The 10,862-nt window shown below is 39.9% G+C and overlaps 3 protein-coding genes across 4 annotated transcripts in view; 1 reads left to right on the top strand and 2 right to left on the bottom strand.

Moving 5' to 3' along the window:
• The window catches only part of LOC104820734 (T-complex protein 1 subunit theta), a 4,958-nt gene extending 558 nt beyond the window's left edge, over window positions 1-4,400 (bottom strand). Inside the window, exons 1-13 of one of the 2 annotated variants that reach the window (XM_010551306.1) lie at window positions 4,110-4,400; window positions 3,079-3,341; window positions 2,825-2,971; window positions 2,537-2,698; window positions 2,077-2,154; window positions 1,674-1,807; window positions 1,473-1,545; window positions 1,314-1,391; window positions 1,095-1,217; window positions 900-994; window positions 498-707; window positions 287-344; window positions 1-56 (exon numbers count right to left, since the gene is read on the bottom strand). In XM_010551306.1, the coding sequence (XP_010549608.1) occupies window positions 1-56; window positions 287-344; window positions 498-707; window positions 900-994; window positions 1,095-1,217; window positions 1,314-1,391; window positions 1,473-1,545; window positions 1,674-1,807; window positions 2,077-2,154; window positions 2,537-2,698; window positions 2,825-2,971; window positions 3,079-3,341; window positions 4,110-4,257 (1,625 nt within the window). In that variant the 5' untranslated portion in view covers window positions 4,258-4,400. The remainder of the gene's footprint in view (window positions 57-286; window positions 345-497; window positions 708-899; window positions 995-1,094; window positions 1,218-1,313; window positions 1,392-1,472; window positions 1,546-1,673; window positions 1,808-2,076; window positions 2,155-2,536; window positions 2,699-2,824; window positions 2,972-3,078; window positions 3,342-4,109) is intronic. The other variant, XM_010551305.1, reaches the window with a different exon arrangement.
• Window positions 4,401-4,910: 510 nt separating this feature from the next.
• On the bottom strand, window positions 4,911-8,180 carry LOC104820731 (YTH domain-containing protein 1). Its single transcript, XM_010551302.1, has 7 exons — window positions 7,947-8,180; window positions 7,406-7,476; window positions 6,947-7,186; window positions 5,996-6,559; window positions 5,684-5,896; window positions 5,326-5,469; window positions 4,911-5,222 (listed from the first exon to the last, which is right to left on the bottom strand). Exons 1-7 carry the CDS (start codon window positions 7,996-7,998, stop codon window positions 5,178-5,180), a joined length of 1,329 nt encoding a protein of 442 aa, XP_010549604.1. The 5' UTR covers window positions 7,999-8,180; the 3' UTR covers window positions 4,911-5,177.
• Window positions 8,181-8,804: 624 nt separating this feature from the next.
• Window positions 8,805-10,857, top strand: LOC104821143 (LRR receptor-like serine/threonine-protein kinase FLS2; the record flags this gene model as incomplete). The annotated part of the gene is made up of 2 exons (XM_010551943.1): window positions 8,805-9,635; window positions 9,725-10,857. Coding segments are annotated over exons 1-2 (1,752 nt in total), but the record flags the coding sequence as incomplete, so codon positions are not given.
• Between the last annotated feature and the right edge of the window lie 5 nt (window positions 10,858-10,862).

Raw genomic sequence — 10,862 nt, 5'->3', positions numbered from 1 at the left:
GCTGCTGCAGCAGCCGCATCTCTCCTCGGCCCACCTGCTGGCTTCGCCATTATAATCTGCCATTTCAGGCAAAGAACAGTTAGCTCACACGCTCAGAAACCACATTTCCAACACCAACACACTTGTTCTTAACTTCTTAAGAAATGTTCCAAATGCACTTTGATTCACACACAAACGCTCCCTTCTTACATTTGCCTTTTGTCTTAAAATTTGAAATTGATGCAAATAACTGAGTGATGAAATGAGATTCACCAAAAAGATCACAAAAAGGGCAACTAATACGTACCTGGTCAACACGTAGCACTGTGCAGGCAGCATCCGCTGCGTATTTGAGTGCAAAGAGCCTGACCGAGAATTTCACAAAAGGGATTAACGGGTTTTGTTCATGAACAGCTTACACAGCTTTTGCACGAGTCATAAACATCAACTCAACACAATCATTATATGATAATGTACAGAAAGATTCAATGGCTGAATGAGGGTTCGTAGAAACTTACTTAGTAACGTACAAATCCCATATATTCATCTCTGAGGCGTCTTTACAAACACCTTCCTCCAAATCGATTCCCAATTTTGTGTTTCCAGATCCGTGTCCAGTGTAGAGTGAGGCAATGATCTCCATTGCATTGAGGCCAGCATTATCCGCAAGGGTTTTTGGGACAAACTCAAAGCTCTCTGCGAATTTGGAGATGGCATATTTGTCCAACCTGAATATCAAATAAGATATTTAACGTGAAACCAAATTTAACAGAATCACGGGCAGTTTTGCATTCTGGAAAACATATTTGCTGATGTATAATCACACTCGGGGATGAAACTTCACGGTCACTAAGATTTTTCAGTTCAAACCCTGATTTGTCTCGCAAGGAATTCAAGAAAACGAAGTACAAAGCAGATACCCCGTTTCTGCATTAGCGTAATCCCTCAATCTTTTAGCCAACTCAATTTCAGTCGCGGCAGCTCCAGGAACTGTACGGCTGTCTCTGCACATAGCCTGAGCATAAATGTATAAAAAAATGTGAAGATCAATATCAGACATTAGGCTGGTCAGAGCAGGGGAAAAAGTGACAGAACAGAAGACGTGCAGATTCTACCTTATATGTATTGACTCCATCATCCACGGCTCTTTCGAGGTCGTCCAATATGCTATCTGTACTTCCTCGCAGAACTACTGTAGAGATGGAGTTACCACCCTCCTCATTTCTTGCAATTGTGACCTGTGAAGTTAATGCAAAAGGAGAAAATAATCGCTAAATGGAAGAGATAAAAACAACTTTTAATAGAAAGATAAAATTGTTTCGAAAAGGACTTACTGTTACACCACCAATTTCCTCAACTGATACAGAATCAACATATCCCAAGTCTTCTGGGTTTGGTCGGCTAAGCTTCAACTGTTAGATAAGCAAACAAGAAAAAGTTACAAACCAGCTTATGCCAATATATACTATGAAAGATTGTACACAAACACTTACATGGGCGACAGCCCCCGTCGTCCGGCAGAAGCGTCGTAATTCGAACTTTGAGCTGATTTTCAAGACCATCAACCTGAAAAGCAAAAATTTCTGTAACGGAGATGACAGTGAAATGGACACAAATCCTAGCAATTCCCAAGGATGTAAGGTTTAAGAAAATTGAAAATTGAAGGAACTGTAGAATAGATGCTATCTCCATACTTGTAGCGCTCACAGAAATGCAATGCCATTTCTCCAACTGCTCCGCCACTAACAATGACTTGGGCACCTGATTCAGCAACAGCCTTTATCAATTCTTCAACTTTAGCTTCCTCTGTTTTCGCATAATTCTCTAGCTACAAGACCAAACCAGAGATAGAGAATTAAAATATACAGACAAGCAAAAACCATGGTGAATGGTAAAGAAGGACAGAAGTGTGAGCCGGATTTCAATAGCAGAAATACACAACTATGATAAAAACCCGTTTTACATACACTATGCGAGGATAAAATACAAATGCAAGAAAGATGGAAGATCATCAAACTGAGTCATACCATCGAAATCTTAGCAAGAAAATAATAGAGAATCACCGGAGTGCAATATTTTAGATAAGAAAAAGCAAACCTGCTCAGCACTGTGAATGAGGACAGTTCCCTTCGTCTCAGTTGCAGTAGTATCAACACCACTAGCAAACACAGCAACCTGAAAAAGTGTATGACATGGTTCCATCCCATTAGATTTCAGAAATCGAAACCAGAGAAATGATTAAGGCCTTGAATGGTCGTAGTTTTTGGAGTTTTTAGAATCCAAAAACCAAAAAAACTACCATTCAAGTTTTTACAAAATTACTTTTCCTAACAACTTGGAAAACCATTTTAGTGAAAAAATCAATGAAAAATCAAAAGCTACTTTTTTTGAGTTTTCAAATATTATAGAATCCAGAAACCAAAAACCAAAAACTAAAACCAAAATCCAAAAACTAAAACCAAAAACCCAAAATAAAAATCATCCCCATTCAAAGCCTAAGTCGCAGGAGAGGCCCTACACAGCAGAAAAGAAAAAGTAATAGAATAACGGTTCTCACCTTTGCCTTCTCCATTCGCTTTATGCTCCCAACAGCATCAGTTTTCAATACCATACCACGGACTATAGTAGAATTGTGCAATCCTCCACCCAGAAGCTTCGCCACACGGACATTATCCACATTGAAGTTAGCAGGATTCTTGGGACACACTTGAATGCATGCCTAGAAGTTAGATAAACCCATAATCAGAAATAAACTCGACCAGACATAACCTTGCAGAAATCACAGCCTACTAGCCTAGGCAATAAACCAGTAAACAATGGAAAAGGGGTAGATAGGCATGGTTACATCAGCAACTAAAGAACATAAAATATCCTCTTGCCCAAATTGCTTGCTTGCAACAGCCGCTCTCATCCGAGAAATGACTTGATCTTTGCTACGCACATCCATATTTTCAGAGCCACTTTCAACCAGTTGTTCCAGAAACTCAACAGCCTGCATAAGTGCATATTAACCGATATTCAGAGAAAAGAAAGATCAGTAGGATTGGTTACTAACTACAGAACACGGAACAAAGCACATGGTGAAGTGTATATGGCAACCTTATTGATTCCTTTAGTATACCCAGTTATGATCTCACTAGGATGCAGTCCCATCCTGATAAGCTCCTCGGCATTTTGAAGAAGCTCCCCGGCAAATGAAATAGTGAGATTGGCACCATCTCCAATTTCTTCTTGTTGAGCCTTGGCGGCCAACACAAGAATTTTTGCAGCCGGGTGCTGAATCTCCAATTCATTCACAATAGTTGCAGCATCATTCGTGACAAATAGCTTGTCTAAATGATTGATAACCATTTTATTCATACCTAAACACCAGAAAACCAATGACTAAGATTCAGACGAAAAGAACATCGGGGTTTTACTCTAAACTATGTGTTCAACAATGCATATGATATACCAATCAGATCAGGTGTGAAGAATTCAACCAGGATCCACGTTCAAACTAAACCTCCTGAATATAAGATAAGACTGCTAACATTTTGGAACAACGAACATAAATTGAAAGCGTTTAGACAGACCCAAATAATCAAATGCATGAATGTCACGTTCAACAAAATCTTAGGAGAAAAAATACATCTTAGCAAAGACATAAAACTGATAGAACACATAATAACACATGAGATTGGCGGTAAAAGGTTAAAAGCTGACGGACTTTCAGCACAATCTATGGTTCAGCAACTTTCAGGAAACGTACTTTGTTAACATGAATGATTATCATCAAAAGTAATTCCTAAGCATCAGAAAATGCGAAAGCAGACAAATTTCATTACCAATACGTCAATGCAAAACGGAACCCATTTCTGATTCGAATCGAAGTTCCAAAAGAAAAAAAAAAGAAGAGAGAACACCAAGTAAGAGAAATGAACAATGCTAGATTCCATATGGAACCATTGATTACTCAAAAGAGCTCGAAGCGTAAATAAATAAGATCCACATTCGAGACATGGCACCAGATCGGCAATCGAAACCATTTCGCTGAAAGCAGAACACAATCGAAACGTTGCGGATCCAAAAAAAAAAAGCAAAAAAAAAAACAGAGAGGAGTGAAACACTATTTCCGAGTAAAGGCGTACCATTGGGACCAAGAGAGGTACGGGTGATGGTGGAGAGCTCCTTGCAGGCGTCGATGTTCTTGACAACCGCCTCGTCGAGGCCAGAGAGATGCCTATACCCTTCTTTAAGCATGGATTGGATACCGTACGGCTGCATCGAGAACCCCATTTTCTTCGGAGACGATCTGAATCTTCACCTCCGGTGAAGGGAACGAAAGAAAACCCTAGAAACTGCAAGTGATGAACTTTCTTTTGCAAGAGAGAACCTCAGTGAAGTGGCTGGAATGCCCTAGAACCCCCCGAACGAAACTTGAAATAATAGTAATAACTCCAAGTTCTTTTCCTTTTTTTTTGAGAGAGAGAACTTGCTAAATAATTCAAAAATGATAGAATTGTCAAAATAAAACATTTTGGCTTTAGTTTTTTGTTTTGAATTTTTAGTTTTTGGCTTTTGAATTATGAAAGTTTATAAATCTTAAAAAAAAAGGTGACTTTTAGTTTTTAGTTAATTTTTTTTATAATAAACTAGATTGTCGGTTTTTTCACTTTTTGAAATCCAAAAACTCCGAAATCCACCTCCCATTCGACACCTAACATATTTAATAAATTACAAAATATTTATATAATGCTACAAAATTTAAAAAAAATGTAAACCCTGTCTCGGAGTTACAGAGATTAATCTCACATATTGCTACGAAATAAAAGAAATGTAAACCCTATCTCGAGGTTATAGAGATTAATCTCATATATTAACATCCTGAATTTAACATTTAAACAGGATTTATTTAGTTCAAGCATGATTTATAAAACTATGAAAAAAACTAAATGATAAAACAGTTGGCCGTTTTTCAGTTGCCATTAGCATACATAACATAGAGAAAGAAGGAAAATGAAAACAAATGTTCTCCGAGTATCACGAACGAACGAGTCTGTTTGGATAGCGAGAAAACGAGGGAAAATAACGCATGTCTGTCTGTAGATTCAGAAACTTCCTGTCTGAAACATACTCCACAAAAGTTCTACTTCTGGCATCTTCTATCTTCATCGTCATGTCCTCCTATACGATGTTCTTAGCATCGGTTCCAACTTTCAATACAACAGGTGAGCCATCTCTTCTGCAGCTCCATCAAGAGCCTGATTCAAAAGGATCGAAAATTCGAGTGATTGAAAGATGGCGAATTTTCCCCTCCGAGGATAACTAGAAGAGCAGGAAAGTCGGAAAGATTCAGATCTTTGCCTGTTTCTTTGGTTTCTTAGTCTTCTTCTTCTCGTGGATGATCATCGCTCGAGCCTCGTAGAATCCAAAGTCATCCAATATGCATGTCTTGCTCGTATGCTCCTTGAAGATTTTGATGATTTTCGTGCCGTTCTCCAGATTCACCTTGCATCAACAGCCGTATATACCCGTCAAAATCAAAACTTCAGCAAGTTGAAACATTCGGACAGAACAGGATGATGTCTTAGGTTTGGATTCTTGCTTGTTATACGGGCAATAGCCACAACCAAAAACCTTGTTTTGTTTAGGATTTCGATCAAGGAGAACAAACTGATGAAAACGATACTCGAAATGTAAAAACAGGTTTTTTTTTCACTACCTCTTGAGTGTCTCTACTGTTAGTCACTGGTTTGTTCTCGTTGTTCTCGAGCGTTATGTGCCTCAGAAGACTGTTTGGAACATCTTTAACTATATGCCACTTCACCGGGAAGCAACCAATCCATTTATCCTGTTGCCAGTATTCCACGGTCTTGTTGAAATCGACTGGACCTACCATCTCTGCCAAACCAACAAACTGACCACTGGCATTCACCTGCCGAAAGAGGGAGAAAACCCATTTTCACGTGTGAATCTAAACGGGTATTACACAAAAACGACAATAGATGATGATAAAGTTAAACTCAATACTCACCGAGAACAGCAGAAAGACAGGACATCCTTCGGGATTCTCCTTGGCTTCACGGTATGCAGCATCCAACTTCTTGTTACCATTTAACGTGCTTGACCACACACCATACTTTATGCTCTTGTGAACATCATCTTCGCTGTAGGATTTAATCACAAAGAATTTGGCTTTCGAATATGTTTCAGGGAAAGTGTCTCCATTGTACAGATTGGGATCTCCTGACAAGTATGAACTTTCTCCTTCTTGCTCTTCAGTGTCCTGTATTGCTGCTGCTGCCTCTGGCTGTGTAGCTTGAAAACCTTGTTGGTTCTTGTAATCACCGCTCCTTGGACCTCGACAAAGCTCATTCAACCTCTCCGGTTTCTCTTCAACAAAACCACGTCCATGACTGGAGCTTCTGGTTTTTCCATTACCATCAACAGGATACCAGCCTCGCCCATGTTTCCAAGAATCATAACCGGAAGATCCATAAGGATAACCAGGATCGATTACATGATTCGGATACAAGTGATCAATATATCCAAAAGAAGGCTGGCCAAAACTTGATGCACGTCGAGAACTGTCTGAGTTCTGTCGTGAAATTGTTCAAACATGTTCCAGATAAATCATAAATGCAACCAGTCATGTTAGGAAGGACAGGTAACACGTTTTAGCTTAAAGAGATCGGATGCATAAGACAGACAGTTACAAGGGCAATTCAAACTCTCTAGCATCAACATCGAATTACAGATTTCAGCTGACCAAATCACAACAAGGATGGAACATAATTAACAACGAAAAGACAGTGAATTTAGTGAACTGAGCTAAAAAATTATCAAATTTGCAATCTTCATACCTTCAACACACTAGAAAAGTTCATACATCCCACCTAAAGAGAAAGACGAGGCAACAAACACTCTCTAGCCAAAGAAAGAGCTTGCAAAGATTTGTGAATTTGATCAACAGAATGAACCGTACCATGTAATGTGAAAAGGTGTTCGAATGGCTGTTGTGGTCAAAAGCAAACACCATATCCTTGTACTGAGAGCCTGACGGGAGGTATCCCCATGGATACAAGGACGATAAGTCACCGCCATTTGGCAGGGCCTTTGTTTGTTGGCTTCCTCTGGTCCCAAGAGAAGCTGGAACGTGAGAAGCTGAAGCACTATATGGTGTACGAGCTTTCCTCTCGAGAGAACCATTCCCGTGATAAACACCCTGCCAAGGAAAAACTGACCCTGAGATCTTACACTTTTCTACCATTACAAACCTCTTTACAGTTTCACTTCAGAGTCTCATATCAAGTAGCAGTAGTAGCAAAATTTCAATCAAGTCTTGGAATTTTAGAAGAGTGCACTCCAAAACAGAACTATGAGCAGAAGAAACAGAAAATGAAAGTAACAACACAAGTAGGACACTAGACTCATTTACAAATACCTTACTAAGGACTCCAGAAACTTCATTGGCGTCTGAGCCCAATGACAACTGCTGCAGCATATCCGCTGTCTCTGCAGTGAGAGAATACATACAGGAACCAAATGAATAAAAACCTTCAAATTCATGAGTGTATACGTGTTATCTCCCCCAAGGAAAAAGCAGTATCTGCATAAAATATGGTCAATTCACAACACGAGAAAGACGAAAACAACAAGGAAGTGAACACTAAACCCATAAACCCTGGACCCAGAAAAAAACTTGCAAATTGCACAAAGATCGTATCATACATCGTCTCCCAAGGAAGAATACAACCCAGCAAAAGATTCAAAATTTTAGGCATTTGACATCATCTGCGGAATCGCAAACGCTTTTCGTCCAAGTTAGATATAAGCCCAGCAGATATGACGCCTAACACTTCCCTCGTTGTTTACAGTCTAAGGTATTGAATTCCGATCATACACCACAGTTACTTCAAAGAACAAACGAAAGCCCGACAACAGTTCAGAAAAAAAGTTCAACGATAAGAGAAAGATGGACAAACCCAGAAGAGGGAAGGTGGTAACGAGACGATCAGAGGAAGCGGGTCCTGCCATGGCGAAGAAAAAGACAAGCTTTCGAAAGAGGAAAGAAGAAAAAGAAAAACCCTAATACAAGTTTTGATCGCTGAGCAAAAAACCCAGAGAGCTTTTTGGAAATGGAGGCTCTAAACCCACAGAGGCAGAGACGGTGAGAGTTCAGGGTTTTAGAAAGTTCCGTTCTTTATTCTGTGGGTTCTTTCATATCCCCTCGTCACAAAGGCGGTGATATCAATACCGTCCAAAATGACTAAACGCTTGAATAATTTCTTTTTGTCGCCATTAAAATCCAAAAATCATTTCCATTGTGAAATCCATAATTATAATTAACAGCCTAATCTTATTACTCTGTTCAATATTAAGCAAAATAAGAACTAATCACCCAACAAAGCAGAAGTGGGTGGCACATATGTGCAATTTAAGCCACTCGTGATGGGCAATTTTGTCCAAAAAAATATATAAATAGTAATTAATTCGGAATAATTACTCTTCTATTTATCCAATTCACATTGACGTCACATCCACTGGTTATTTTCCAAGTCTTTTATAATTTTATTTTATTTTTGTTATAGAATTACTTATTTTATTATATAGTCATTATAAACTCGTGAAACGCAAATCATTTTTGGATATTTATCTCATTTTTTATGTTTTGTTCGTTACATAATCGTTGATCAGAGTCAAGTCAAACGACTTCTATATTTAAATGATGTAGTTTTGAAATGTAACATTAAAAAACAAATGATTTTTTTTGCGTATATGAAAATAAAGAGAATATTAATTTGATAATGAATAAAGAAATATATCCATTGAAGTGCCAGGAACATTAACTAGAAGAGGGGCTAATTCATTCCACCAAAGTCAACCTTTTCGGACCACTCTATAGCAATGGACAGACACAGATTTCTCCATCGTTGACGATGAACAGACAAAAGGAAGTCAACTTTCCCTGTTGTCTTCCTTGTTCAACGAGACACAGAAGCAGAGCAACGAGAAGGACAGAAAGTGAAGCAGAGCAACGAAAATCTTTTGAGAAATGCCGCCAAGATCATGTCTTGTCCTCTCCTCTTCGTTCTTGTTCTTCTTCTTCGTCTTCATCGTCCCGCAGAGATCTTTCGCCTGCCCAGATGATCAGAAACAAGCCCTTCTCGAGTTCAAGTACTCGCTAATCGAAACCATCAAGAACGAATCCACGACAGATGTGTTCTTGGGGGACATAGACACATGGGTTCAGAACTCAGATTGCTGCCGATGGAAGCTTGTTAGATGCGACACTCGTTCGCCTGCAAGGGAAGTGGTAGGCCTGGATCTGTACTCACTCGATCTCTCTGGCTCAGTGAGTTCAAATCTTCTGATTCCGATCCTGCGTATCAATTCTCTTGTGGAGCTCGATGTTTCGTCTAATTCGATACAAGGAGAGATTCCTAGACATGGGTTTGTGAACTTGACGAGGCTCGTGTCTCTTGACATGAAAGACAATGGTTTCAACGGTTCTGTCCCTCCTGAATTGTTTTCCTTGAGGAATCTTCAGCATCTTGATTTGAGCAGAAATGTTATCGGTGGGACGTTAAGCGGTGACATCGAAGAGCTCAAGAATCTGCAGGAACTGATCTTGGATGAGAATCTTATCCAAGGAGAGATTCCTCCAGAGATAGGTAACTTCAGAAATTAATCTTGCGATTTTGCCTTTTGAGTACAGTTAAAGTTTCTAACTTTTGTTTTTGTTCTGGTTTTTTTGTACAAGGCAACCTTACCGAGCTAAGGAAGCTGTCGTTGAGGCAGAACAGATTCTCCGGTCAGATACCAGTGTCTATATTACAGCTTATCAAGTTGGAAACGTTTGATCTTCAGAACAATTCCTTGTCGTTCAAGATTCCAGACGGGATTGGGAACTTGGTGAATCTTTCAACTCTGTCCCTGAGGAAGAACAATCTGTCTGGTGAAATCCCGTCGACCATTCAGAAACTATCGAATCTTGAAACTCTTCACCTCGAGGATAACAATCTCTCGGGCGAGATCCCGGCATGGCTGTTTGGACTTGAGAAGCTCAAGATACTGCGGCTTGGAGGCAACAACTTTCATTGGAACAACAATGCTTCAGTGGTTGCAAAATGCAAGTTAATGCAGTTGTCACTTAGATCTTGTGGCTTGAAGGGTCCGATCCCGGATTTGCTCAAGAATCAAACCGATCTTCTCCACTTGGATTTGAGCGAAAACGAGCTCGAAGGTATCTTTCCGAAATGGTTGGCTGATCTGGAGATCGGAACCGTAATCTTGTCAGACAACAAACTCACTGGTTCACTGCCTCCGAGCTTGTTTCAAACTCTGAACTTGTCGGTTCTTTCACTCTCAAGAAACAAATTTTCTGGTCAGATTCCCGAGACAATCGGCGACACGAGATCTGTAATGATACTAATGCTGTCTGAAAACAACTTTTCCGGACCAGTACCCAAGTCCATTTCAAACATCTACAGGCTGCTGCTACTGGACTTGTCAAAGAACAGCTTCTCTGGTGAGTTCCCGAGATTTGATCCCGAGTCATTGCTCGCGTTTGTTGACATATCTTCGAATAAATTCTCCGGTAACGTTCCTACCGGTTTCGGGTTAAACACCATAATGCTGTCAATGAGCCAGAACAGTTTCAGCGGTGAACTCCCTCAGAACTTCAGCAATCTCGCATTTCTCGAGCATCTTGACCTTCATGACAACAGAATCTCCGGGAAGATTCCGAGTTTCATCTCACGGCTATCCTCTCTCGAGGTATTTAACCTCAGAAACAATTCCTTGGAAGGTCCGATCCCAGAGGGCATATCGAATCTAACCAGGCTAAGGATCTTGGATCTTTCTGAGAACAGTCTTGATGGACCGATCCCTCCAGTTCT

Source organism: Tarenaya hassleriana, unplaced genomic scaffold, assembly GCF_000463585.1.
Source record: "Tarenaya hassleriana unplaced genomic scaffold, ASM46358v1 Cleome32, whole genome shotgun sequence".
Classification (NCBI taxonomy): domain Eukaryota; kingdom Viridiplantae; phylum Streptophyta; class Magnoliopsida; order Brassicales; family Cleomaceae; genus Tarenaya; species Tarenaya hassleriana.
Note: the sequence above shows the minus strand (reverse complement) of the source record. Positions and strands in the feature narration are given on the sequence as shown.